General features: G+C 58.8%; 1 protein-coding gene across 2 annotated transcripts; it reads right to left on the reverse strand.

The window, feature by feature from the left end:
• On the reverse strand, window positions 1-27058 carry MBP (myelin basic protein). Of its 2 annotated transcripts, XM_087818607.1 has the most exons (7): window positions 26809-27058; window positions 20366-20443; window positions 8425-8532; window positions 6155-6190; window positions 5814-5840; window positions 2440-2559; window positions 1-593 (listed from the first exon to the last, which is right to left on the reverse strand). In XM_087818607.1, the coding sequence occupies exons 1-7, from the start codon at window positions 26983-26985 to the stop codon at window positions 549-551; spliced, it is 591 nt and encodes a 196-aa protein (XP_087674733.1). In that variant the 5' UTR covers window positions 26986-27058; the 3' UTR covers window positions 1-548. The 2 variants fall into 2 exon arrangements, with proteins under 2 accessions (XP_087674733.1, XP_016070311.1); XM_016214825.2 differs by lacking the exon at window positions 5814-5840.

Consider the following 27058-nt stretch of genomic DNA (forward strand, 5'->3'; position numbering starts at 1 on the left):
CTGCCCGCCTGCATGCCACGTACCGAAGCTCCCGCGGGGTGACGCTTCTCCTGCCGCCTAGTCCTGTTAGGATGTGGGGGACCTTAGGAGGTGAGACGGGGCAGGAACAGAGCCCGAAGGAGGTGCGGCCACCGTCCCACCGCCCGCATGTGTCCTGTGTCCACAGCAGGGGCTCGCGGCTGCGCCCGAGCCAGGGACGGGTCAGCGTGCAAAGCAAGTCCAGGGACGGAGGGTCAGTGGGACGACGGCCTGCACCCAGTGCTGGGGCCCCAGGGTGCCAGGCGCGTCGCCATGGAATGAGTCTCCAGGACACTTTGTCTTCACACATGAAGTAGGGACAGTGGAACCGTTTTGTGTTTGTGTTTCTCCATGTAGCTGGGGGCCAGACGTTGCCAGCGGGACGCGGCGTGCCTGGCCCTACTGTGCGCACAGTCCAAGGCATTAGGCGAGAGGTCGCGTCTAGAACAAGGTGGGTGGGCAGGAACGTGTTAAATCCTAGGGCGGGATTATTAAAAAGCGGAGGACGGGAGTCGGGGACAGGGGTCGGCTCAGCGTCTAGCCATGGGCGATCCAGAGCGGCTGTCTCTTCCGCCCTGCGGAGAGGAAACAGGGCGTTAGGGGGGCGCTGGGGCCCTGCGCCCCGTCCAGGGCCGAGGTCCCCTTTCCTGGAAACCAAGGGCCTCTCTGTCGCTGGGGTCTGATGCTAGAAATGAAGCCACGTACAGGCGTCTTCGCTCGACCCCTCACAACCCCCCTTAGCAAGCGCTGAGTTTCAGCCGACCCTCCTGCGACGGCTGTTGCCCGTGAGGACGCCCCATCTCTTCGTCACTGTGCTCGGCGCGGAGAGGGCCCCTTGTTGTTTCTGGTAGAACTTCCCGGGGACCTGAGGAAGGTCCTCTGCAGGCAGTGACAGGACAGCCTCACCTCTGGGTGACCTTGGGGCGATGGCACACCGCTCGCTGAGCCCCACAAGGTTATGCGGCCTGTGTGTGTCTCCCAATCCAGACACACCACACGCGTGACTCATACCGATTTAAAGGCAGGTCCCCCAGTCAAGGGGGATTTGGGTCACAGGCTAAGTTATTCCACCACAAGTTGTAAAATCTTGTTGTTTTAATGAGAAATTAGAAAGCCGCTTCCATGGGTCCGAGGCCTCCCTCAGTGGTGGTTTGGGACGTGGGGCCCCTGGGCTCTGTGGGCAGAGGTGAGCCCGGGCCCGGCGTCTCCTGGGGCTCACAGGGAGCAGGGGTCCCGCCCTTCAGCTCTCAGGTCTCCTGTCACGCCTGGGGGGCAGGGGTGATGTAACCCAGCCTCCTGCAGCAGAACCCCCACATGCTCAATGCAGTTGCTCTGTGACCCCAGTGGCTGTGCTGAAAACGGGTCAAGGGAAGGAGACCCCTAGGCACCAGGTCCATGGACACTCACGCCCTTCCCCCAAAGTGGCACCGGCCTGAGGCCATGGGTGAAGCCTGGAGTACAAGGGGTGAGAATCCAGGATCTGAGTCCCTGGGTGCCCGCCGGGGGCACAGAGCAGGGGCCTGGAGGCCGAGCACAGGCTCAGGTCCCTCTTAGGTGGAGACCAAGTCTTCCCTCGTCTGCAGGGAACGTTCTACAGGAATGTCCGTCTTTCACCCGGGGACCCAAACAGGAGCCTCCCGGGGCTGGTTTTCTCTGGCCCCGCACCGTGGGCAGCGAGGGGTTTGCGCCTCCGGCAGTGCTGGTCACATCACGTCAGGTGACCTGCCTCGTAGGCGCCCGTCCTCACTACAGTCTGCTCCGGCCACCGTCCCAGAACAGTAGCCTCAGACTCGCGACCCTCAGCCCCTCCTGCCTTTCCTCCGTCCATCGCATTGACTTTACACTGACCAGATGGACGCCCTGAGATTTCGGGGTATCTGGGCACGGCTGTCATTGTTATTAGCAATAATGCCAGCTGCCATTCCTGCGCGTGACCTGGGGCCCTGTGGCCAGGCCGCTCTCATTGCCTGCTATTGCCACAGAGCTTTTCATGGGTGTCACCCCTTTCATAGCGCAGGGAACTGGGGGCCAGAGAGGCCGCTGGCCAAGGGCTCTTGGGCAACAAATAGGCTCCGGTCTGTGGGACTCCAGCGTCATAACCAAGGGGACACACCTGCTGTGGTTTCTAGGGTCTCACCTGGTCCAACTACCTGCACCCCCCCCCCCCAGTCACCTTGTCCTGCTCATTTCCTGGGAGGCAAAGACGCTCCTGCCTCCGGAGCCACCTGACCCTGCAGGTGAGTCAGCACCCACAGGTGCTCCCCAACTCGGCTGTGGCCTCGGGTCCCCATCTCATTCTCAGCCCCCGAGGGGCCTGGCTCTGGTTCAGTGCTCCCCGAGGCGCCAGAGGAAAAGCCGTGAGGAGGCTGGACGGCGCCCCACCCGCCCCAGCCTGTCCCAGACCTGGGGTGGCTATGTTACCAGTTTGAAGAATTTGGAAAGTGTGCTCTGGGTGTCCTGGCCCTTCAGTCCCTTATGAGCGGATTTGTAGTCGGCAGCTCTGCCCCCGTAGCCGAATCCGGGCTTCTGCCCCTCGGCCCCCTGCAAGAGAGAACAGCTCTGGTCGGAGCCAGGTCCCCGGGCCCCCCCAGGTGGCCGAGGTAACCCAAGGGCGCAGCGTCCCCCACTCGCGTGTCTCAGCAGTTGCCGGCCGGGGCCTGGGATCTGTCTCAAGATGTGGCCCAAATGCATTCATTTCAAAGACCTGGGCCTTTTCTACAGCAGCGGCTGCCCTGCTTGCACTGCCTGGTCCTAAGAGAAGGTTAGCGGACGTCACGGGAGATGCTGCGCCCACCCGGGGCTGGAGGAAGGGGGCCTGATGCGGAGCCTGGGGATGTTTCTGGTTGTTCGCACGAGCCGAGCCCACATCGCTACGTCCCTCAGCGACCCAGGCAGCAGGCGTCAGGGGTCCCTGCCGCACCCGCCTAACCCGTGAGGACAAGACTCTCGCGCCCCGGCCGACAGCGGCCTCTCCCGAGACGGCAGGAGCCGTGGCGAGGGAGTCGGGCCTGAGTGTGCAGACCGAGGCCCTGGCTCCGGAGCTGCCGGCCCTGGCGGGAGGGGCAGGTTCTGGCGGGTGAGCCGTGCCCTGCGTCCTGCACAAGGACAGGGCTTGGAGCCCGCAGCCTGGATGGGCCTCAGCTCCCGGCTCCCCAGCTGTGTGATCTTGGGCAAGGGTGGGAACCTCTCTGAGCTTCGGTTTCCTCCTCTATAAACCGAGGATGAGGAAGGCGCCTTCCTCGCCGGGTTGCTGTGAGGACCTGTGAGCGAATGGGGGTCCCGCTCTGGGAACAAAGCCCTGCCTCCGACCACCCAGCAGCCTCTCTCCCTCCAGGGGATGGTGAAAGCTTCTGCTCTGGGACGAAGCAATGGCAGGTGATTGTGGAAATAGAAGAACATCCGTGTCCCTAGCTTTTTCTAACATGATTTAATTTCACTGGGACGGTCCACATGAGAAAGAGATGGGTCCAACTGTGGTGTGGACACACATACACGAGCACTCGGGGTGAAGGTGTCCCCACCGTAGTGCAACGACCATCCCAGGGCAGGGCCTCTACTTGGTGGATGGGGTCTGAGGTTTCCCTGTTTCCCCAACAAGAAACCAGAGACCCCATGTGTCCCTCTCCGAGGATTCCAGCAAACAAATGGAACCATCTCTTGACCGAGACCCCAGAATCCTTCCCTCAGCCCATAGGCCCTTTTAATTTTGTGGAAATGTTTTAGGGCTGGGGACTTGGGGATCACCTCACCCACCCCATTATGTTGGAGGCACTGGAGCTGAGCTCTGAAGGCTCAGCTTCCCCCAGGTCACCTTTGTCACTCTGGGCAGGACTGAGGCTGGGCCAGGGCCACCTGTCCCGGGCCCCACCCCACAGCTGGTCTGCACTGGGCTCATTCAGTCGAGGCCTCGGAGCCGACACTGGACACAGGGCTGAGGCGGCTGCTTTCACGTGAAGATCAGTGTCAAGGTCACCAAGTGGCAGAAGGACAGGGGCGTGGGGTGGAGAAGGTCCGAGCCCGCCCACTAGAGAAGCGCCAGCGTTGCCCTTGGCTCCCAGAGGCGCCCACGGACACGCGTTCTCCGTTGCGGAGCACAGAGGGGCGGGTGACCGTGAAGGACAGACACGTCACGTGGCCGAGACCACGCTTCCCCACCGGGACACGAGCTCATCCTGTCCCACTCCCTCGTTTTTCACCAAAAATAAAGACCTTCTGAGAACTAAATTCAAGGACTGGTTTTCTGATTAATAATAGACTTTCAGATTCTTGGTCATTTATATCTTTGGATGACCTAGAATTTATCAGGAAACACGCAGCGGAGTTTAGCAGCAGGAAGGGGGCTGAGAACCCCCCGCAGGGAGACAGTCCTGGAGCTGCTGAAAACAGACAGAGGGGCAGAGAAATGCAGGGGAGGACTCTGCTCGGAAAAGAGAAATTCAAAGCACATCAGTAGGACGGGAGAGGAAGGGGCACTGCGGGGGCCTTTGGTTAGCGGCAGGAGGGGGCGGCCTGGGAGTGACCGGCGGGAGGGAGGGTTGGGCCCCGGCCACCAGCACGTGCCAGGAGGACTTTGCGAAAAGCCCGGAGTCGGCGCCTGGAAAGCTGCGAGGCAGACGGGCGGTTACTACAACAAAGTTTCTGGGTAAAAAGTGGGTCTCATCCTGCAGTCTCATTTTTGTCTCCTGCTGGCACAGAAAGTCAGTGGTTAATGGGCGGTGAGTGCGAGCCCAGGGCCATTTCCTGCATGATTGTCATCTGTTTGCAAAGCCATTAGGCCAGGAGAAGCTCCGGGGTATTTATGTAAAATCGCAGCAAATACATCAGCTCATCATTCAAGGTCCTAACGTGTTGGGGGAGATGTGGAAATTACAGTCTTTTCTCTGCCCTTTCTGTGCAGTGGCTCCCTCCCTCCCTCCCTCCCTCCCCTTCTCTTCCCTCTTCCTTCCTTTCTCTTTAATTTTCTCTCATTCACTTATATGCTATTAATTGAGCATCTCGTACGGGTGGCCCTGAGCTACAGATTAAGGATGTTGAGTCCCTGAGACGGGCACGGTTCCTGGCCTGTAGGTTAGCATTTATTCCCTCTTTTATTCTGAAAACTATATAACTTTCATAAAGCAAGAACCATGCTTAGTATTGACCAGCAGCCAAAGCCGACACACGGGGCTAGGAGACACTGGTGGGCATTTTAAAGCTGGGTCAGACATCAGATTTCACGATTATCTAAAAAGGGAACCATCGCCCCCTTAAGGTCATCATTAAAATTTCTCCTCAGTAGTCAAGGGCCTGAAACTCCTCGGAAGGTTTTCCTGGCTGGCTTGGTATCAACGCTGCAGCTGTTACTAAAACACACGCAAAACCCAAATGCTTTGGGCGAGTTAGGTCGTTATGACCGAATAACTGAGGTTATTCTCTCTCCTTGGTGTCATTTTTCCTCATGGAAAAGTCGCCATCTGGGGCTGGTCATGTCATGTGATGGTGTCAGCCCCAGGCCCACACCCCCTGGGGGGAGCCCTGTGGGGTCTGTGGGAGCCGCTGGGAGGAGGGCGCTGGCCCTGGGGTGCCGGTCACCGGCCGGAGGAAGCGGGGATGTGACCATGCGGAAGGGAGGGCCGGCCACTGCAGCAGCTGCTGGTTTCCCCTGGAGGGGGACACACCCGGGCCCCGGGGACAAGCTGGGCTGCGGGGGAAGGAAGGTGGAGCGACCGTCAGGCAACTGAAAGGGAGCAGAACACAGAGGCCGAGTGGCTGCAAGGACCAGGATGGGGGAAGCCGGGGACGCGGTTGTCACCTACCCAGCTGAATCTGCTGATGCCTCGCCCCTGGATGAAGAAAGAAACAATGACACATGATCAGTGCAGAAAACGTCCTGTCCCACGGGCGGCCGTGGCCACCGGGAGCCTCCGGGAGGGTCTGGGACCCCGCTTTAGAGGGAAAGCGACAGGGACTGGTTAGCACTGTCTGCGAGGCTGCAGGAGGGGGAGACGCCGGGCGTCTCGTCTACAGGAACCCACGTGGCGAAACTGCGCGATCGGGTCAGGGAGCCACGGGCCCGACCTCTTTTCGGTACATTTAGAGCTTTCGGGGAAGGTCTATAAATAAAGCGATGACCAGTCAAGACATTCAGAGCTCTCACCTTTCCTTGCGACGGAGGAGGTGTGCGCGGCGTCACCTGCGGAGACACAGGAGATGGTGAGCGGCGGGGCAGGGAGGGGTGGGGGGGACGGTCCCTGCGTCAGGGCGGCCCCGACCCTCTTCCTGAGCACCCCGTGTCTGCTGACAGCACCTGCTGCCAGTTCGGGGAGGGCCACCCACGGAGGCCACCCACCCTCTGCCCGGCATCCCCGCTTCTGTCCCAGCGGAGTGAGAAACACGGGGTCTGAGAGACTGAAAATATCCAATTCGATCAGATCTTCCAGAGCCTCTGCAAGTGTCCGAGAGAATGAAAAACGAACCCAAGGGCTCCACCCCAGGGAGCTGCCCTGCCCGGTGTGTGCTCCCGACCCCGGATGCTCAGGGATGGAGGCCGCGGACGTCACACTGACCCCCTTCTGGGAGGGAAGTGAGTGTCCCCTGACATTCTGGGCGTCGAAAGGGATGCCGCCAGGCCAGGCCCGTGGCCCCGAAAGCTCACATATCAACACAGGAAATATCATTTAAAAATGGGCCGCACAGAAAGGTTGTGAATTGAAGGCTGAGGTTTTGCTGTTGTTTTAAGACTGTTTTTTCGAGCAGCTTTAGGTTTCTAGGAAAATAATGCACATACATTTCACAGTTCCCAGGGCCCCTCTCTGGTTTTCCTGTTACCAGCTTGCATGACCGACTTCTCCTGTTCTAGCTGATTATTAACCGGAGTCCGAGCTTTACACGGGCTTCACTCTGTGTCCTGCACTCTAAGGGTTCTGGCAAAGGTGTGGTGTGTCCACCGTCACATCGCATCACACAGAGTCGCTTCACTGCCCTAAAAGCGCCCTGTGCTCCACTTGCTCACCCCTGGCAGCCACTTTTTACTTACGTCTCCGTGGTTTTGCACAGCCTGTGTTTTTAAACTGAGCCCTCACAGTAATTCAGTTTCAAAAGGAGGGAGCTCTTCACTAAACAAAGTTCAGTAAGGAGCAGATGCCGCTGGGACCCTGGGACCAGGGGCCAAGGCTGAGCTCCGGAGCCAGCGCCACCCTGAAGAGGGCGGAGGTGTCATCTGCAGAAATGCTCACGTCCCTCCTGCGTTAGAGCTGAGCCTGTGGGATATACTTACACCCCTAAGGGTTAGAGCTGAGGCCTGTGGGATATACTTACACCCCTAAGGGTTAGAGCTGAGCCTGTGGGATATATTTACACCCCTAAGGGTTAGAGCTGAGGCCTGTGGGATATACTTATACCCCTAAGGGTTAGAGCTGAGGCCTGTGGGATATACTTATACCTCTAAGGGTTAGAGCTGAGCCTGTGGGATATACTTACACCCCTAAGAGTTAGAGCTGAGGCCTGTGGGATATACTTATACCCCTAAGGGTTAGAGCTGAGGCCTGTGGGATATACTTATACCCCTAAGGGTTAGAGCTGAGGCCTGTGGGATATACTTATACCCCTAAGAGTTAGAGCTGAGGCCTGTGGGATATACTTATACCCCTAAGGGTTAGAGCTGAGGCCTGTGGGATATACTTATACCTCTAAGGGTTAGAGCTGAGCCTGTGGGATATACTTACACCCCTAAGAGTTAGAGCTGAGGCCTGTGGGATATACTTATACCCCTAAGGGTTAGAGCTGAGGCCTGTGGGATATACTTATACCTCTAAGGGTTAGAGCTGAGCCTGTGGGATATACTTACACCCCTAAGAGTTAGAGCTGAGCCTGTGGGATATACTTACACCCCTAATGGGGTACAGCTGAGGCCTGTGGGATATACTTATACCCCTAAGGGTTAGAGCTGAGGCCTGTGGGATATACTTACACCCCTAAGGGTTAGAGCTGAGGCCTGTGGGATATACTTACACCCCTAATGGGGTACAGCTGAGGCCTGTGGGATATACTTATACCCCTAAGGGTTAGAGCTGAGGCCTGTGGGATATACTTACACCCCTAAGGGTTAGAGCTGAGGCCTGTGGGATATACTTACACCCCTAAGGGTTAGAGCTGAGCCTGTGGGATATACTTACACCCCTAATGGGGTACAGCTGAGGCCTGTGGGATATACTTATACCCCTAAGAGTTAGAGCTGAGTCAGGTGGGATATACTTATACCCCTAAGGGTTAGAGCTGAGTCAGGTGGGATATACTTATAACAGACTAGCGCTGCGTCGTCTGGGAAACACTGGCACCTCTGATGGATTAGCGCTGAGCTGTGGGGTGCACCCCGCCCCTCACGGCCTGGCGCAGTGCCCCCCTCACTCCCGGGGGAGGAGCACTCACAAGGTTTTTGAAGAAGTGGACTACAGGGTTCTCATCTTGGGGCCGGCCATGCTGCGACTTCTGGGGCAGGGCGCCGTAGTGGGTGGTTCTGGCCGCGTGGTGTGCATCCTGAAAGACAGGCCGCGGTGACCTCAGGGCTGTCGCACCCTCTGTTCCCTCCGGGTGCTGCCTGTGGCTCCCGCGTGCACCTGGATCACGCCCCAGACGTGCCTGAGGGAGGAGGGGACTCGCGTGGGCCCTCTGCTGGGAGACGCACTGGGCTGGGAGCTCTCCCCCCGCAGCCCACGGCTGGGTCCCCGATGCCCCCTAAGCATGGGTGAGGGGCAGTGAAGGTCACTGAAGGGTGCCTCCATCTGAGACAGGGCCGGGCAGGCAAAGCAGGGAGAGGACAACGTCACCGCCCCAAGCTCCCCATCTAGACAAAGGAAAACACTCAGGAATTACACAGAAAACCACGGCAACAGCAAAGACCATCCACGCAGCGGCTCTGGGTTCGAGCACATGGACCAGCCTGTTTCTCAAAGGCAGGGGACTCTGCCCTCCCCGTGACTCGCTGGCTCCTTCCCAGTTTGGGAGAACAGAGTTCCGGGTGCGTGGCCCCCACTCCGCACCTTCCCCTGCGTGACCCTCCCCAGCTGTGGGTCCCCCCACAAGGCACCCTGGGGTCGGAGACCTGCTGTCTCCCAGACTCTCCCCTGCCAGGGTCCTGCTCACCCAGCTCACAGATCTGCGTTTTCTCCACAATGTCCTTGTGCTCTTCCCGCCACAGCAGGACCTCAGCAAGGTGGCTCTGCCCTCCCGCCCCGCAGGACCCTCCCTGCTTCCGCTCGACCAAATACAGCCCTTCCTTCTCGTCTGCAGAGCCCTCTGAGCCTGAGTGTCGGGTCTTCTCGCTTTCTGTCTCAGCTCCGAGGGACTGGCCACCTCGTAGCCTCTGCCCAAGGTGTCCTTGCCCCGGGCCGGCCTCCTGTGCGATGCTGGCTCGCGCGGCTCCCCCCCAGCTTCCTGGGCCCCGCTCACTCTTCAGCTGCAAACTCCCCCCTTGCTCCGTCTCCCGGGGCCCAGGCTTCACACTGCGGGCTCTGCGTGGTCACTGCCTGCTTCTCTCCGGGGGTCAGAGGAAGGTCACAAGCAGCCCCTTCCTCCCGTCCAGTGGCCCAACGGTGCTGCCCACGGAGAGCACTTCTGAACAGCACCCCTCTGTCCACAGCGCCCCGCCCTCTCTGCTGGGCACCTGCCCCTCCCTGGACCAGGCCACCGAGTGGCAAATCTGGGCCGTGTGCCCCTGGGCGCAGCCCCCCTCAGGGCTTCCTGCCGCTGCAGTGCCCTCCTGGGGGCCCTCTTCAAGGCGGGTCCTGGCGACCTTCCTCCAGCCAGCCGCAGGCTCCGCTCCCGGCTCTGTTCTCCTGGCCGCTGGACAGTCGCCTCCCTCAGGCTGAGCACCGGCCCGTGGCTGGCTGGGCTCCTCTCTGCGCTCTGGGGACCTGCAGGGCGCCGAGTGGCGCTGTGGGCCCGAGGCCTGGGCAGAAGCCGCTGCCAGGGCGTTTGAACGGGGCGAGGTCGGCAGCAGGCGAAGCAGCGGGTCCTTCGTGCTCTGACCTGTTCCCCTGCTGTGGCCGGGCCCCGAACTGCCTGGTCCCCTCCGGTTACCTTGTCTCCACCCAGCGCCTTTCTGAGCTCGGGACTAGCGAGAGCAGTTGCTCCAATGGAAGAGCGTGTGAAATTAAGAATGAAAAACAAAACAGAAGAGCCGGGAAACTGTTTAAATTACTTAGGTTAAGACAAACATCTTTAGACGTCTAATTTGCTTGGTGAAGTTGTTTATTTGATATCATCCTAATGGCTTGAAAAACTGAAACTGCTCAGAATTTGGTACAGCTCCCTCGTGTCTCAGTGTTTATGTACCATTTTCCACACACTGTGCCGTGTTTCGAGTCACAGACGCCTCTCCTAGCTTTAATTTAGTTTCGTGATTAAACTAAAAAATGTCTTGAACTTTACAGAGAGGTTTTTAAAGAAATGGATGCTCGGTTGTACCAGACGGGTCTTGTGTCATTAGAGCTTATTGATGCGGCGAGAGAGTGGAGCGCTAGGTAGACATCAATATTGTGTCCCATGTGAGCAAGGCACGCCTGCTCTGAGTGCTAAAAAAACCAGCTATATACTTTTGTGATTTATATAATGAATATATCAGTCACTAATCTTCTAAGAAAAAAGTAATTTAAATCTTTTAAGGAACAAATGAAGTTGGTGGGTTGCATTTTAGCTCTCGGAGCTGTGACGTCAGGGGTCAGACACGTTCAGGGAAACGGCGATGGGTCTCTATGGGGCTCAGCACAGAACCAGCCCTGCGATGGGCACTAACTGCCTGCTTGATGCGCACCACTCAGGCCACTGTTGACCCAGAGCCTAACGCACACGAGAGGCCGTAGGCAAACAGAACACTGTTCACGGAATCGCACGATTCTTTCGTCGACTGTGGGGAGCGTGAACTAGACTTCGATGGACTTCTGGGCTATAAACGGTCAGTTGTACAGCTTATTGGATGTGGTCACACAGTTGTACCATATTATAGTGGTAATGAGATGTTACGTAAAGGACATTTAGTCAATCGTATTTCTATAGACTAACAAGGAGCAGTGAAAAAAAGAAAAAATTTAAAACACTACCACATATAATAGCAAAGAAACAAAACATTAGGTATAACTCCCCAACAAAACACGTAAGGAATCTTTATGCTAATAACCAGAAAACGCCGGTGGAAGAAATCAAAGACGCCTTCAATAAATGTAGAGACAGACTGCAGTCAAGGATTGGAAAACTCAGCATAGTTATAAAGATGTTAGCTCTCCCAGGTTGACCTACAGATTTAATACACTTCCAGTCAAAATCCCAGCAAGATTTTATTTAGACATATACAGACTGATTCCAAAACCATAAGGAAAGGCAATACAAACACAAAAACAAAACAACAAAAAACCACACACAGAAACAAACAAAAATCAAACAAAACAAAAAACCCACCAAAATAGCCATACAACTGTAAAAAAGAAGATTAAAAATAGAGAAATTCCACCACCTGACTTTAAGATTTCCTGTATCTGTGGTCATCAAGCGGGTGATGTTGGGGGAGGGACAGGCGCAGAGGTCAGTGGAACGCAGTAGGGACCAGAAACAGACCCACACACATGATCAGCTGATTTTTGACAAAGGTGCAAAGTCAGTTCAACACAGAAAGAAGAACCTTAGTCTTTTCAACAAATGGTATTGGAACAAATGGATGCCTGTATTAAAAAAAAAATTGACCTCAATCAATCACAGATCTCTATCTACAGTGTAAAACTACAAAGACTTCTAGGAAAACAAGAAGAGAACATCATGATGTGACTGCAGGCATCAAGTTCTTAGACCTGACACCAAAAACACGACCCATAAAAGAAAAAAAAGATAAATTAGACTTGATAAAAATTTAAACTCTCTTTTGTAGAAGACACTATTAAGAGAATAAATAGACAAGCTACAGAACAAGATAAAATATTTGTAAATCACATATATGACAATGGACTTAAAGCCAAAATAGGCCAAGAACTCTCAAAACTCATTGGTAAAAAAAAACCAACCCAGTTAAAAAATGGACAAAACACTTGAATAAACACTTAGTGGAAGAAGATGGACAGAAGGCAAATAAGCGAATGAAAACATGCTCGACGCCATTAGCCACTAAGAAGGTGAAAATCAAGATCATGAGGAGATGCCACTACACGCCTGTTAGAAAGGCTAAAATAAAAAACGTTGACAATACTAAGTGTTAACAAGGATGTAGGTCAACTGGAGCTCTCAGGCATGGCTGGTGGGAATGCAAAGCGGTGCAGTCACTCTGGATAATAATTTGGCAGTTTCTTATAAAGCTAATCATGCACTTACCATATGGCCCAGGGACCCTAATTCCTGCTGCTAATGACAGAAGGAAAGCCAAGTATTTTGAGAAGTGATTTTTATAATGAATATCTTGGTCATCAGGTTTTTGACAAAAAGTAATTTAAATCTTAAAGGAAAACACCATGGTAAAAAACCCTGTACGTAAATGTTGATAGCAGCTCAATTCATAATCATTAAATCTGCAAACCCCAACATTAGTCAACAAGTGGAGGGATGAACGGACCGTGGTGCCTCCGAGCAGTGGAATACTACTCAGCCAGAAAAAAGGAACACGCTTTGGGTAATGCAGCCGCTCAGAGGCGTCTCCCAGGCATGGTACTGAGTGAAAGAAGGCATCCGAAAAAGATTTCTTACTGTGCTATTTCACTTATGTGGCTCACTTCGAACGATTAGGCCACAGAGAGGTCGCCAAAGCAGTGTCCCCCAGGGCTCGGGGCGGGGAGAGGGAGGTGCGGTGTGACTACCAGCGAAAGCAAGAGCCAGGGCTGGGTGGAGGGTGCATCCTTCTAGTGGTGGCAGCTCCCGGAAACTCTACCTGTGTTAAAATTCACAGAACTGCACGCACAGAGCCAATTTTGCTGTAGTTAATAGATAAAATAAAATAAGGCCATTTAATATCACGTAGCCAAACGCTGATGACGGCACTTAATGTCGGTGCTCGGACTTGCTAACAGCGAAGCCTGGGCAGGGGAGGCTGGTGCCCCCTCTCAGCGCCAGCCTCGAGGCCCCTCTCCGGGCTCCTGTTCGCCCTGTTACCCTGCTTAGACGGTCTTCCCCTCCCGAACGTCTCTGTTTTCTGGACAACATGGCACCTTCGGGCTCTAACAGCTCAGTTGGAATCAAACTGTCCTGTGAGCCGTCATAAGCATCTTGCCTCTCCTGCTAGATTTTAACCTTTTGGGGGAAACATTCTACGTGGCCCCCACAGCCCAGTCCGTGAGGCGCACAGAGCGGAGCTCAGTGAACACGAAAGGACATAAAGGGACAAAGGGACATGGCCTTGCGGGGACAGCTCGCCGCCGGGCCCCGGAAGACGCCGGTCCTGACGCCAGCGCCCGTGTTCACGCAAGGGGCCCACGGGATGCGTGTCTGAGTCACCCGTGAATTTTTCTTGTTGCGGTAAAACGTAAGTAATATAAAGTTTACTCTCTTAGCCGTTCGAAGTGCGCAGCTCAGCGGCGTCAGGCACATTCGCACTGCTGTGCAGCCGTCACCACCGTCATCTCCAGAGCTTTCCATCTTCTCAGACTGACACTCGGTCCCCGGTACCTGCGGACTCCCCACAGCCCAGCCCCCTGGCGCCCTCGCCACCTCCTGTCTCTGTGGATCCGGCTCCCCTAAGTGGCGGGGCCCTGGCACGTGCACCACGGCTCGGGGCTGATCAGCGGCACCACACAGCGTTTGTCTCTTTTGTGTCCGGCGCGTTCACTCAGCACAGTGTCCTCCAGGCCCCTCCCTACTGCAGCGTGTTTCCCAATCCCCTCTGCTTTTAAGGCTGAGTAATATTTTGTGGCATGCACACGCCACCTCTTGCTTAGCCGGTCGTCTGTGGGCAGGTATTTGGGTTGTTTCCACCTTTGGCTACTGTGTGTGTGGTCCCCTGGCCTGACCCAGACCCCGCTGATCTGATGCCACCTGACCACAACAATTCCGTGGCCCCGGCAACTGGCCCAAGGGGCGGCCACACTCCCCGCTCTCCCGCCCTCAACAGCCTTCCCTGTCGGGCACTGAACCTGCCCCTCGGTGCTGGTGCCGAGCAAGATGCCGAAGCCGCCTTGACGGGCAGCCTGGGCTGAGAGGAGGGGCCCCGCCCAGCGCAGGTCCCCTCCCAGCGTAGGTCCCCTCCCAGCGCAGGTCCCCTCCCAGCGTAGGTCCCCTCCCAGCGTAGGTCCCCTCCCAGCGCAGGTCCTCTCCCAGCGCAGGTCCCCTCCCAGTGTAGGTCCCCTCCCAGTGTAGGTCCCCTCCCAGCGTAGGTCCCCTCCCAGTGTAGGTCCCCGCCCAGCGCAGGTCCCCTCCCAGCATAGGTCCCCTCCCAGCGTAGGTCCCCGCCCAGCGCAGGTCCCCTCCCAGAGCAGGTTCCCTCCCAGTGTAGGTCCCCTCCCAGCGTAGGTCCACTGTCCCCTTGTGAAGTGGCCGGGGCCAGGCACATGTAACATGGCTCTGGGGTTGATGGTCAATGATGGACAGACCAGGGCCAGCCTGGGAGGTACTTAAAAATAGTGGTTTTGGCTTATTTGTTATATTTTACAGTTTTGGGGGGTGGGTAGTTGTTTTTCTCATACCTCACTGGCGGAAAGGGAGGTGCGGGGACGAGGGAGGGTGGGGTGAGGCTCTCCAGGCACCAAGGGGACCTGTGGGCCGCCCAGTCCCAGTCGGCCCGGGCGTCGAGGGGAGGGCGGGAGGGGAGTGTGCCCACCGAAACCCTCGGGCCTCGGGGCGGTCACTGGACTCGGTGTCCCCCCTTCAGCCCCTCCACATGCTCAGCCCCCACTGTGACGCACAAGGTCCCCTTACAGAGGCCACTGAGCTCAGGTCCCGAATGGAGTAAGGACGTTAGTTAGTTTTAGAGACACGAGCTTGGTTATTCTCTGAGGAGTCACTTTTTTAGTGTGTTCACTGAGGCTGAAGAAGCCGGAGCTGTCAGCGTTTTACAGTTATTTGCCCAGACCGGCATCTCCTTGACCCGTGTGTCCGTTTCTAAGTAGCTCGCTCGCAGGCGGAGAAAAGGCAAAGGAGGGATTCAGGGGCCGACCGTGCCGGGAAATAAAACCGAGGCCAGAGGGCCAGAGGGACAGAGGGACAGAGGGACAGAGAGACAGGGACAGAGGGACAGAGGGACAGGGCACAGCTGCCGGGTGGGAAAGGACAAGGGTGGGAGGGGCAGGACGCCACCCCGCCCACCTGCAGCCCTGTGTGTGGAGCTGAGTGTTTGGAACAGTGGGATTTGAAAAAATAGTCTAATTTTCTAAAAAGGAAAGCTTGTGAACTTTTTGGGAAAAGCATTTACCTTTTATGTAAAGAGGTCAAATCAAAAGAAAAAGTCTGTGGAGGAAATGCTGCCGCCCAGGGGTGGCCTGGTCTAGGTTCCTGTTGAGACCCCGCCCGAGGCCCCTGCGGGCGCCTGGGTGTGGCCACAGCGGGCACCGGTCCTGCGCCAGCCCAGCCCTATTTCCACGTCAACATCGCTTCTCATCGTGACCAGTGAAAGCCGCCCCCGCGATGGCAGAGAGACTCACAGGACGCCGGGGAGTGTAACCCCTGGGAGGGTGGCCGTGGGTAACGGGCGACGTTTCGTTCCTCTTTACGGCGAATGGCTTTCCCATGAGCCGGTTCCTGAGGAATCCCGATTCCCCGGCGCTGTGGTCGCGCCCTTCACCAGCAGGTGGCGCGCGCGCACCGCCCGCGGCTGCTCCTCTCGCCCGGGGGGAATTGAACTGGTTTCCGGTTTGCTGGGAGCTGGGGCCCTTCCCTTGGGGGCAAGGACAGGAGGGTCCTCTCGCCCGCACAGCTGGGGTCAGCGGTCAGCAGGCTGGCAGATTCGCTCCTTCCACCGGAGACGCTGCTCTGTGGGACGGGGGCCGGGGGCCACGCATCCCACCTGCGCTGGACTTGACCAGAGACAAATCCGCGGAGACCCTTCCTTTCAGAAGGAAAGGCTGGGTCTCGAAAAAATTAACACTCGTTGTGCCTGGGGGCATGTTGAAGGGAAAGAGGCCTGGCTCTTTCTCTCTTGTCTGAGAGCAATTTAAGCTGAATCCCATCAGAAAGCCAAGGAATGAGCCACATCGAGCCACGGGCCTGGGACGTGTCCCCTCTGGGAGCTCAGGGCTCAGGGTCGGGACCCAGGGACACGGGTCCCCTCACCTCCCCGGTGGGCGTCCAGCTGCTGGCCCCTCTCCCAGGTGGGCGGCACGGGGAGGGCGCAGAGAGGGGCCGAGACAAGGACTGAATCACCAGACACGTGAGCCTGAAGACGGCCCTGGCCGACGGCACCCCCGTCGCAGTCGCAGGCCCGGCGCAGACGCAGGCTCTCTGGTCTTTTATGACCCAAAGCCCAAGCCCTGTCTCCACTCTGCCCTGAGGACAAGGCTGCCCACAGTGTGCCGGGCTCAGTTTTCCGTGTCGCTGCATGTGCACAGCCTCCTGCAGGCCACGGGTGCCAACAGGAGGTGCGTTTCTCCCTCGACTCTCACTGAGTTTTACGTGCGGTTCGGGGGAAACTGGTCCTCCGAGGGGGATGCGCCTACTCCGGAGGGCGGTGCTGCCTGCATCGCTCTGTAACCGGCAGCCAGCACACACGTCTGACACTTGCTCCTTAATCCACGTGTGGGACGTGGCAGAGGCCACAGACGTCCACAGAGTGGCACAAGGACACTGGTCTTTCACTGAGGTGGTTTCACCAGGGGCCTGGAGAGTGAGGGGGAAAGACATTTGCATTTTGCTTTTTTCTGGATTTTGTGGCCTCCACCAGGCTGCCCACCCATTTTCCACGACATGACTGGTGAGAGGCGAACAGCTGCCCCCGGGCCTCTCCGAAGCCACTGGTAGGAAAGGGTCCTGACACCTTTGTGTCCCCACAGCCACTCGCCCAGGTGCAGACTGGGCACCCACGGAACAAATGCCATCCAATAGAGCCGGCGTCTCGAAGGTCACAAGTCTGGGGATGAAATGACACGTGTTCTGCAAACTGAGCTATGACATCTCCCTTGAGAGTCGGTCAGACAGAGGACACTGACCTCGAGGTTTCGCCCCACGGCACCCGCTGCTCCGAGACGCCGCCAGGTCCCCCGCTCCCGCTGTTTATCTATGGTTTTCGGGGGAAGCGGTGGCACCATCTCTGGTCAAATGACTCTGAGCCGTCTCGGGAGAGCGTTGGATTTTTCTGGCACAGCCGGGCGTCTTGGGCGTTGCAACCCGGGGGGAATGCGTCCCAGCCCGAGTGACACCAGCCGTTTGCCCCGTGCTTTGCCCTTTGCAAGTTCACAGATGTGATTGCTGCCGGGTCCCTGGCTCGTGTGGGTTTAATTAGAGCCGTGGCTCCTTCACGACCTTGGCGAAGGCTGTGCTGAGCTGCAGCTGCGGGTTCTCCCTGTGGCTGGGGACCCACAGGCGGGCGAGCCTGCGATGCGGGTGGGAATGCTGGTTACCCGCTGGCTGTCGGGGAACAGGTTTCTCCTCAGTATCGGAAGACGGGGGTGCAATGCCGACGGGCGTGCAGCTCGCTGGTGGCGGCAGGGGGACCGTCCCTTGTCCCCGTGATCGGAGGGACCAGTGTCCAGGTTGGAGAGTTTCGAGTGTCAACAGGTTGTGAGGCGCGGACAGCGACCTGCTGTGTGAGACGCCTGGGGTGGGTCTGCCGTCTTCTCTGAGGCTCCACCTGAATCGAGGACACGAGGGCTCCTGCCTGCTCATGAGGACCCCTCGTCACCACAGCCACGCCACGCCACGCCACGCCACGCCACGCCATGCCACGCCACGCCAGGCCACGCCAGGCCAGGCCACGCCACGGCCATGCTGCAGCGGAAACCAGGGCCCTCCGGGCAGTGACGCGTGGGGCTCCTGACTGTGAGCGGGCGGGTCTCAGCTGGACAGAGACACGCACAGAGTCAGGTCGCGGCCCCGCCGCTCAGCACAGCAGGGAGGCCCTGTGGTGCAGGCACCTTTCTGGTCTCCATCCGGCCGCCAGGGCCTCTGATCCGTGACGTGCGGATGAAGACACGGGAGCAAAAGCGTCCGCCTGTTTGCCACGCGGGACCGTCCCCTTTGGAGGTTTTCCTTGTTCCTCCCTGGGGTTCCTTTCTCTCCCAGCTGGCGTTCGACGCCTCAAATGTTATTTGATTTGTCCGCTCGCGTGGACCTCTCCACCCGCCACAGCACGTCACAGCCCTGGGGCACCGGGCCGGCGAGTCCTGAGCAGGGTGCTGGTCTCCTGCTGAGGGGTCCGGGTGGGCGCCGCTCCTGAGCTGCCAGCACCTGAGCCGCTGTGTTGTGAGGCCTTGTCTGGGACATCCTGGCGGGTGGGTCCCTCTTGCCCTTCACGCTGTGTTTGCGGACAAGACAGAGACAGGAGGAAGCTCTGGAAGGTCAGGGAACACGGTCATCTTGCCACGGCCTGTCGGCCCCTCGGGGTTCAGAAGGCCAGGGGAAGGGCACTGTCGGCTCTGAGCCCCTTGGCGACACTGGGCACTGGGTGCCGGCTGCTCGGCAGCTTTGTCTCCTCCTTGAGCCTGTTCCAGGAGCCTTCTGTCCTGTAACCTGGGACGAGTTATTTTAAAAGCATTTACTGCGACCTGCCTTCACGATCCTTCCTGCGGCTGGTGCCACTGAATCTGCTCCCCATGAATGTGGCCACTGTCTGGGAGCCCCACACACTGGAGGGACATTCGAAACGGGCAGAAGGGCTTTCTCGGAGGGGTCCTGGGCGTCTTCTCAGTGTGAGAGGCGCCCCCACCGCAGAAGGGAGGGGCCCCGGCTCTCCGGCCGGCTCGCTGCCCTCTCAGAGCTCACCTGGGGCCCAGACGCCCCTGGGAGGCCGACGGCTGAGAGCGCGATTTTAGAACATGTCCCCAAAAGGTTGTCACCACCAGCATCAATGTGGGGAGCCCGTCGCCTGCCTCTCGTCAGCACTTGGCCTTTGGTTCCAGGTCCCTCTGTCTCCACCTCCCCTGCTCTCAACAGACACACAGGCGCTACACGCACCCCCCATTCCTCCTCCTGCGTCTTTCCAGGGCAGGCGGTGTCCGGCAGCTGTCCCGGTCCTGCGTGGACAGCAGTGGGCTCCCCCAGGTTAAACTGAAGGAAGTAGGATTGGCCCGTTTTGCAGACATGGGCAGGAGTCAGTGGGGAGGAAGCCGTGGGGGATGGGCCACGGCTCTTCCCCGGCCAGAAAATTGTTTAAAAGAGAAAAGTGGAGCATTTGGTGAACGTTTCTGTCACCCAACCCCAGAGCGATACCCGTGGGCCAGGGCCTCCTGACTCATCCATTAAGCAGGTCGGTCCCGCGTGGCCATCGGGGGCTCCGGGTCGTGTGCCCACCTCCTGCCAGCCCTGGGCCCCTCGCTGCCTCCGAGACCCTCCTGGGACCATCGGCCCTGGAGCGCCGGCCCCTGCTTGTCTCCCACAGACCCTCCCAGCACATGGCACAGCCCTCAGTGGGTCCGAAGCGGAGGGGTCCCCAGCGGCGGCCTCCCCTGGCCTGGGCTCACCCACCCTGTCAGAACAAGCTCTCTCTCTGTACCGAGCACCTGTTTCTATTTTCTGTGTCCCCCAGGTGCCCAAGCCCAGTGCCTGCTGTCTCCTGAGAGTGTCGTCGGTGACCGGAGCTGGGGCGCGGGCGCCCACCTGTGTGAGCGGCCGTCCGACCCAGGGCCGACCCAGGGCTGACCCAGGGCCTCCTCTGAGTCACCTGCCCCCTCCCTCCCTGCTGCCCACACGTCACTAGTGCTCTGAGCAGTGGCCACCTCCACACGGGAGACAGAGGACGGATGACCACCGTGTCTTCCAGCCCCAGGGAGCTCAGGTGAGCTCAGGTGCCCGCGCCCCAGTGGCACTTGTCCCGTAAGACGTTAAACCACTAACATTTGTGAGCGCTCAGTGCCTGCCTGGCATGGCTTTCAGAGAGCTGTGAACACAGGTGGTCAGCGCCACGGTCACAGGTCACCTCTCTAGGGGTCGCTGCTTCTGCCCTGGACCCCGTGGAACTGCCCTTGGCCAGCTCACTCCAGGGGCTCATCTGCCGCCCTGCCCTGACCCATGGCCCTTATCCACGCAGGACCCAGGCGGAGCCACCTCCCCCCGGACTCTGGCTCCACACACTGTCCTTTGCCGGCTTTCCCCAGGGACTGTCCCCTTGCTCTGCCAGCCCGTCCTGCGGACACCGTGTGAGACCAGCTGGGCCCCCTGGACAAGAGCCTGCCGGGCAGGGCCTCGCGGGTGGGGCCACGGCGGGGACACGGGCCCGCCGTGTGGCGCGCGGAGGAGCTGGCGGCCGAGTGACTCTTACCTTGTACATGTTGCACAGCCCGGGGTGGCTGCGGGCATGAGGGGACAGTGGGCTCCTGCCCTGCTTGAGCCAGGGTACCTGCCGGAGGGACACAGAGTGGCCGGTTGAGTCCATGAGGCAGCACCCTGAGTCCTCCACAGCGTCCCCTCCTGACTGGGCTTGGTCGGACCCCAGGCGGTGAGGAGGGGCCGGTGGGCTGATGTTAGAGGACCTGGGCGTGAAGGTGAAGGGGGGCCGGGGGGCACAGGGCTTTGAAGACGGCGGCTCCGGCCCGAGGACTCCAGGGCAGATGGACGTCAGAGGTCAAGGAACAGAGCAGATTTAGGGAATTCTTTCCTTTAGCGTCTGTTTTGCGGCTCTGTGTCTCATTTTTTTTTTTTTTTTAAATATGTTTTTATTGATTTTTAGAGAGAGAGGAAGGGAGAGGGAGGGAGAGATAGAAACACCGATGTGAGAAACAGCACTGATCGGCCGCCTCCTGCACGGCCCGGCCCCGCTGGGGACCGAGCCTGAAGCCCGGGCCTGAGCCCTGACCGGGAATCAAACTGAGCGGCCCAACCGCTGAGCCCCGGCTGGGCCCCGCGTCTCATTACGGGACCGAGTTTTCTTAGACTCGGAGCCGGCATCGGGCTTGCAGGGGACAGCAAGGGCGGCTTGCAGCCCGAAGCCCTAAAGGGCTCTCTGGCGCCTGACGTGGGATAAACGCGTCACATCGGCGTATTTGCAGAGTTTAACTTGCCTTCAGCAGGTGGGTCAGCTCGTACTGGACTCACGGTGGAGACCACGCCTGCTGTGGGGACGTGGCTGTCGCCGTGGCCCCTCAGGGCAAGGACACCGTCCGCGGCGGCCCTTGCGGACGCCCTTCCTTGCTGGTGGGGACGTTTAGGAGCCTGCTATTCATAGGACTGAATATTCCTGGACACGGGCCACGCACCCACCTTAACTCGACCATCATAAGTCTCCCCAAAGAGCATTTGCTGCCATCTCGTCGGCTACGAGACGGTCCCCGCGGCTCTGAGCGACGTGGCTGGGACAACATTGTCACAGGGCCGAAGCAAGTGGCCGGAGACACCCCTCTCCTGAGACTGAGCCCAGGGAATGGGGATTGAGGGAGGGACAGGGACAGGGGTGGGGAGGGGGAGAGGCAGGGGACAGCCCGGCAGCCACGGTCGGGAGACAGAATCCACGCCGTAGGTTCCAGGGAAAGTCCTGAACTGGCTACAGATAAGACGGGTTTTAGTAAACGGGTTAACTGGTGGCTATTCGTGGACATAAACAGTTGTTATGACACAGAAACGTGTTATCGAATTCCAGAGATGTTACTGCCGGGCGAGCACCCGGGCGTCAGGAGCCCGGCCGCAGGGCTCCCTCGAGTGTCCCCAGACAAGAGGCCATTTTTCTACCAGCAGAAGCGCCGGTGGCTGTGACCCGTGGTGCCGGGACTTACGTCAGTGGGACGGTTGTTTATTTCAGGGCAGGTGCCACAGGACCAGCCTGTGGCTGTCTCTGCCTTGACGAGGCCCGGCTGCCCCACAGGGAGAGGTGGCCTCAGAAGGTGGGGTTCGGGCGAGTCTGCCTTATACGTGTGTTCACGAGGCGAGGGGGAGTTTTCTAATTTATTTCTCCTCTAAGACGAGTGGGGAACACTTTTTCTGCCAAGGGCCATTTGGATATTATAACATCATTCGAGGGCCATACAAAATTATCAACTTAAAAATTAGCTGTGTTAAAAGCTCCTGGATTTATTGAATTTCAAGTCCCGCCTGCGGTTGCCTTGGCAGGGCCAGACACCCCCCACCCCCGGTTTAAGACAATGCCCCGTCCTCGTGAAGAGGAGCATCTCCGAGTGGTGTTTGGGGAGCCCTGGGGTGGGCTGAGGGCCCTCGGGTCACACGGATGTCGGGGTGCTGGCCCTGCAGGTGGGGCAGGAGGGGCTGCAGCCCTGAGGTCGCCGGCCCTGGGGACTGGCCGGGTACAGAAACACAGCCTGAGCCCTGCCTGGCCCAGAGGGGACAGGAGGACGGCTGTCTCTCTGTCCATGTCCCTGGCAAAGGAGCTTGACTGCTGGGAAAAGCAGAAAGTCCTCATGGGAGGGGTGGGAGCAGGAGCCACGCCCGACCCGGGGGAGACCAGGGCTCGGCCGGCCTGGGGCAGGGACCCTGCTGGTCAAGCCCCCGGAAATGGGGACCCGTCAGGTGGGGTTTTTCCTCTGTCTTGTCTCCCTTTTTACTACTTTCTGGGCAGCAGGATGATGTCAGGGCATTTAGGAGGGTCCGACACCACGGGAACCCCTAAAATAACATCACCCCAGGCTGATGAGAGGCTCCCACAGTTCCTGAAAGTCCCTTTAATGCTCCACGTGCGCCCCGTGGGCGGTTTTCCCTGAGGTGACAGAGCCTCGGGGGTCAGGCTCGGCTCCCTGTCAACCCGGCAGAGCTGCCGCCACCCGGAGCAGCCGGCGATGAGGGACAGAACTGCCCTCGGGTGGGGCGAGTGGAAGGCGGTGGACGGCCGAGCCTGCGCCCAGCCCCCCCGGGACGAAGGCGCGGAGGGAGGAGCTGTGACCCCGGGCGCCGCGGCGGGCGCTGGGGCCGAGGACTCACCTGCGGTGCCGGATCCAGAGTCTCGGGAACAAGTGTGCTTAGTAAGGGAGGGACACGCAAGGAATCCACAGGCAATTAGTACACCACCCTCGGGCTGTTAAAATGTTTAATAAATGCACAAACACGAAGACATAGATAAAAGCGAAGTTTCATCACAGAGTCAAATGGGAATTTCATTAGTGGACGGCAGTCGCCACCCTCAAGGACATGGCAAGGTCTCCGCTGACATGGGGACGAAACGCACAGTTTAACTCATTTATCTAAGTGACGGGGGACAACCGAGGTGTGCGGACGAGGGGAGGACCGTGGGGAGCTGGGAGCTGAGCCAGGACACCCCTGATCAATCGCTGATCGGGGGGGGGCACTTCGAAAGGGATTCTTGCGGGAAACCCCCAGACGTCTTAGCTGGGTGCAGAAGCAAACGCACCCACCGCCACTCAGGCAAGGTCATTGCCACAGAGACTCCCGGAGACTCCGTGGGTCCCACGTGCGTCCCTGCACCTGCGGGTGAGCGCACTGGGCGGGAGGGAGAGGGCAGGGCCCCGGCCGAGCCCTTGGGGCTGGACGTGCCCGTGGGGTGGGGGTCCCACCGTGTCCTGCACACCGTCTCAGGGTTATGCTCCCCGCAGGGCTACAGGGTTATCCCTCCGCAATCAGGGCATCGTGTTAACCATGGGGAACTAAGTTACCGTAGAACTAAACTGTGGCAAATGAAATTAAAACGCGATGGAAAAATCAGGAAGCAGGACACTGGTTAATCAGCAGGACTGGTTGGACCCGTGGGGTCGGGCGACGCTGCGCAGCCGACATCAGGGCACAGAGGTCACACTGGGGAAGGGAGGGGACACGCGGCGCCTTGGGGGCAAAGCGAGCAGGACTAACGGGAAATCGTCAGGGCAGACGCTGGCTCGCGGGCGGTGTCGGGGGGTGCGGGAGGGACAGACAGACCTGTGGGCCCCGGCGTCCCCACCCGAAACTGCCCAGGGCTGTGTGTCCAGCTAGTTACCTCGTCAGCCTCCTACTGGAGCTAAAGAGGGACAAGCTCGGGGTTCCCGGGCTGTGGCCAGCGAGGCCCGAGCAGCCACGATTGGGCCCTGCCCTGGCCCAGAGGTGATGCCGGAGGCGCAGGCCCCAGGGACGGGAGGGGGAGCCACCGCCTCCGACAGACCAGCGCACCCCGGTCCCCGTCCCCAGCGCCCAGCTCTCCCCACCCGCCCACACTCCAGGGCTGGGGGGCCTGGCTCTCAGCCAACCTCAGGCCTCCCCCCTCCTCCAACAATGCGCCTTTCACTGTGGCCCCCGAGGATTCTGCCTCCTCAGGGAATTCGTCCTGCACTTTCCCTGAATGTCAAGTCCCTGCCGCCCAGAGGGTGGGTGCTGGGTGCATTCCCGGGGCTGGGGGCGGCTCCAGCCCGGGCCCAGAGGAAGGGGGGCACCCAGGGCAGCACAGGCCGCCTCTGTCCAGGCCTCGCTCCTCGCCGTCTGCACAATCCCACCAGGACACCCCTCTAGACGGGCGAGCAGAGTGGCTGCTTTCCCCAGACACACTGGCCGGAGCAGGCGGCTGCCGGGCCTGTGGGCACCTCTGGCATCCTGGGAATCGGAGCCGATTATCTTAGAAACGGTGAGAGGGCCTTTCATGGACAGCCACCGGCCTTTGGGTTCCCTCATTTTCAAGCTTCAACCCAGAGGACCCTTCTGGTGCATAAAGCAAGGGCCCTGCTGAGTTATAGAAAGCACACGACGGAAGCAAAACCGGAGCAGGCCCCGGAAGCCCACCCCGCACGGCCCCGCCTGCTTCTGGGGCAGCCGTGGGCACATGGCTGGGCATCGGGGCGTCCGGCTCACCCCCCTCCAGTGTTTAAAAGCAAAAGAAGGCTCCACAATCGACAGGCAAACTGAACAGCCATCGCCAGGGGTCCCCCTCGTGCCATCAGCAAAGACCCCGCAGCAGGAGGCGGCTCCACCCGTCTGTGAGAAGCAGCCACGTGGTTACGCTGCCAACTCTGACCCACGTCCGGGCATCAGAGGGCAGAAGGCTGGTCATTTCTAAACCTTTATTCCACAGTCATCAGGACACACGGGTACTTCCAAATGTCTACACCAATTACTTAAGCATTGTTTTCATTTTTAAAAATCCCGTGAAAATGCTTCTAATTTTCTGGATTCTTGATAATCTGGCAACACTGTTTGCGTAGCAGAAACTAGAACCTCTTCTTTGAAAATACTGATGCGCGTAAGAGACTTAAAGCACTAAAGGCTGTAGCTGTACGTGAAGGAAGAACCGTGTGTCTCTAGTCCATTTGCGATAAAGCCACACCGATGGAGGTAAACACGTTCGCGATTTTATTTAACTGAAACCACAGCCCTGACAGGAAGTTTGATTTATGACATATGCTCTCCAGCTATTTAATCTTTTCCGCACAGTTTAAGCATCTCTTTCCTGCCCCTGGGTTAAGCAGAAGAGTCTAAGCGCGCATGTGGGCTGCTGAGCGGGCGAGGGAGCCCCCCGGGGGCCGCAGGGCGGTGGGTCCGACAGCCGTGCTTGGAAAAGCAGCCCAGGCTGAAGCTGGCGCTAGAAGCCGGTCGGGGGACCAACATTTCAGGGCAAGGGGAGACGCCCCAAAGTAAAGGAACAGATACAACAGGCCCCGGAGGAACCAACCGGAAAGGACGTCCCCACGCCCTTCAGATACACGGCGCTGTTCACCCAAAGTGCTGACAAACGAAGGCGCCCCCGGCCGGGACCCCAAGGCCCCGACACATCTGCACAACTGACACCTGTCGTCTCCGACAAGCTTACGACTGCCAGTCACTTAAGCATCATAGTCAGAGGCGAAAGCACATTTCGGAAACTCCTCCACTCCCGGGAGCCTGGGGGTTCGGGACGCTGCTCCCAGGCCGGGGCCCTCAGCTCCCAGGCCCCTCAGAGCCTCTCACCCCCCAGGCCCCTCGGAACAAGCACAGTCCCGGCTGCAGACACGGCGCAGCGTATGGGGCTGTGAGCCGGGGACACCCAGTAAGCCGGGGATTGTGGAAACCTCTCTCCTTCCACACGCCCCGGCCACCCGACACTCAGCCAGCCACGTGACCAGCCACGTACTTGTCCCCGAATGCCACTTGGGGATTAAGGACGTGTCGGCCACAGAGGACCTGTTCACACCGAGTTCAGGACACACTTGGAAACTGGACCCCGGGAGGGACACTGTTCCTTGGGATACATTTTAATCTACAGAACATTTAAATAATGAAACTTCATAGACTCTATATTCAAATTACCAGAATCACAAAATAATACAGTTTCGATTCATAGAGGCATTTGCCGGCCCGTCTTTCCTCTTTCCCTAAACACCGCAGACCAGGGAGGAGGTTCGCTCGAGGCGGATTTAGAAGGCAAGCTGGCTCCAAAGTCCTCAATAGCATGATTGTTGCAAATCAACGCCGAGCGAGCGGCGCTCAGTCCAGGAGAAAAGTGAGCAGAACCCAGGGCAAAGCCCAAAGCGTGGGCGTCAGAAGCAAAATCAGCCACGAAGCCCCCAAGCCTGCGACACGGGAGACCCGCGGGCGTGGCCAGTGCCCGCATCCCCACGGCCCCCGGGGTGCAGCCTGGAGGACGCCCTCGCATCCCCGAGCCACATCCTGGCCGCAGCCCCCGGGGAGCGGGGGGAAGAGGCGAGTTTAAGCGGAAACGCAGGGGTGGCCCCGGCCCCTCCCGCGGGCCGGTGAGCGTTTCCAGAAAGGACAAGCCCTACCCAGCTGAGAGGCACCTCCTCTGGGGCCCAGGACACCTGGCTCCCCTCCTTCCATCTACACGGACGGCTCCTACTCCTCAGAGCTCACCTTGCCCGAGCCCCGCTTGGGCACACCCCTGTCACCTCCAAAGAAGCGCCCCAGGGAGTCGAGGAAGCCCGTGTCCCGGTGCCTGGGGAGGAAGGCGTGCTTGGCATGGTCCAGGGTGCTGGCGGAGGCCAGGTACTTGGACCCGTGCCTCTGAGAGGGTCTCTTCTGTGACGCCATCACGTCCGGGCCCTCGGGAGCGGCTGCACTGTCCTCTTGGATGGTCTGGAGCTCGTCCGACTCCGAGGGCCTG

Source organism: Miniopterus natalensis, chromosome 7 (assembly GCF_054644295.1).
Source record: "Miniopterus natalensis isolate mMinNat1 chromosome 7, mMinNat1.hap1, whole genome shotgun sequence".
Classification (NCBI taxonomy): domain Eukaryota; kingdom Metazoa; phylum Chordata; class Mammalia; order Chiroptera; family Miniopteridae; genus Miniopterus; species Miniopterus natalensis.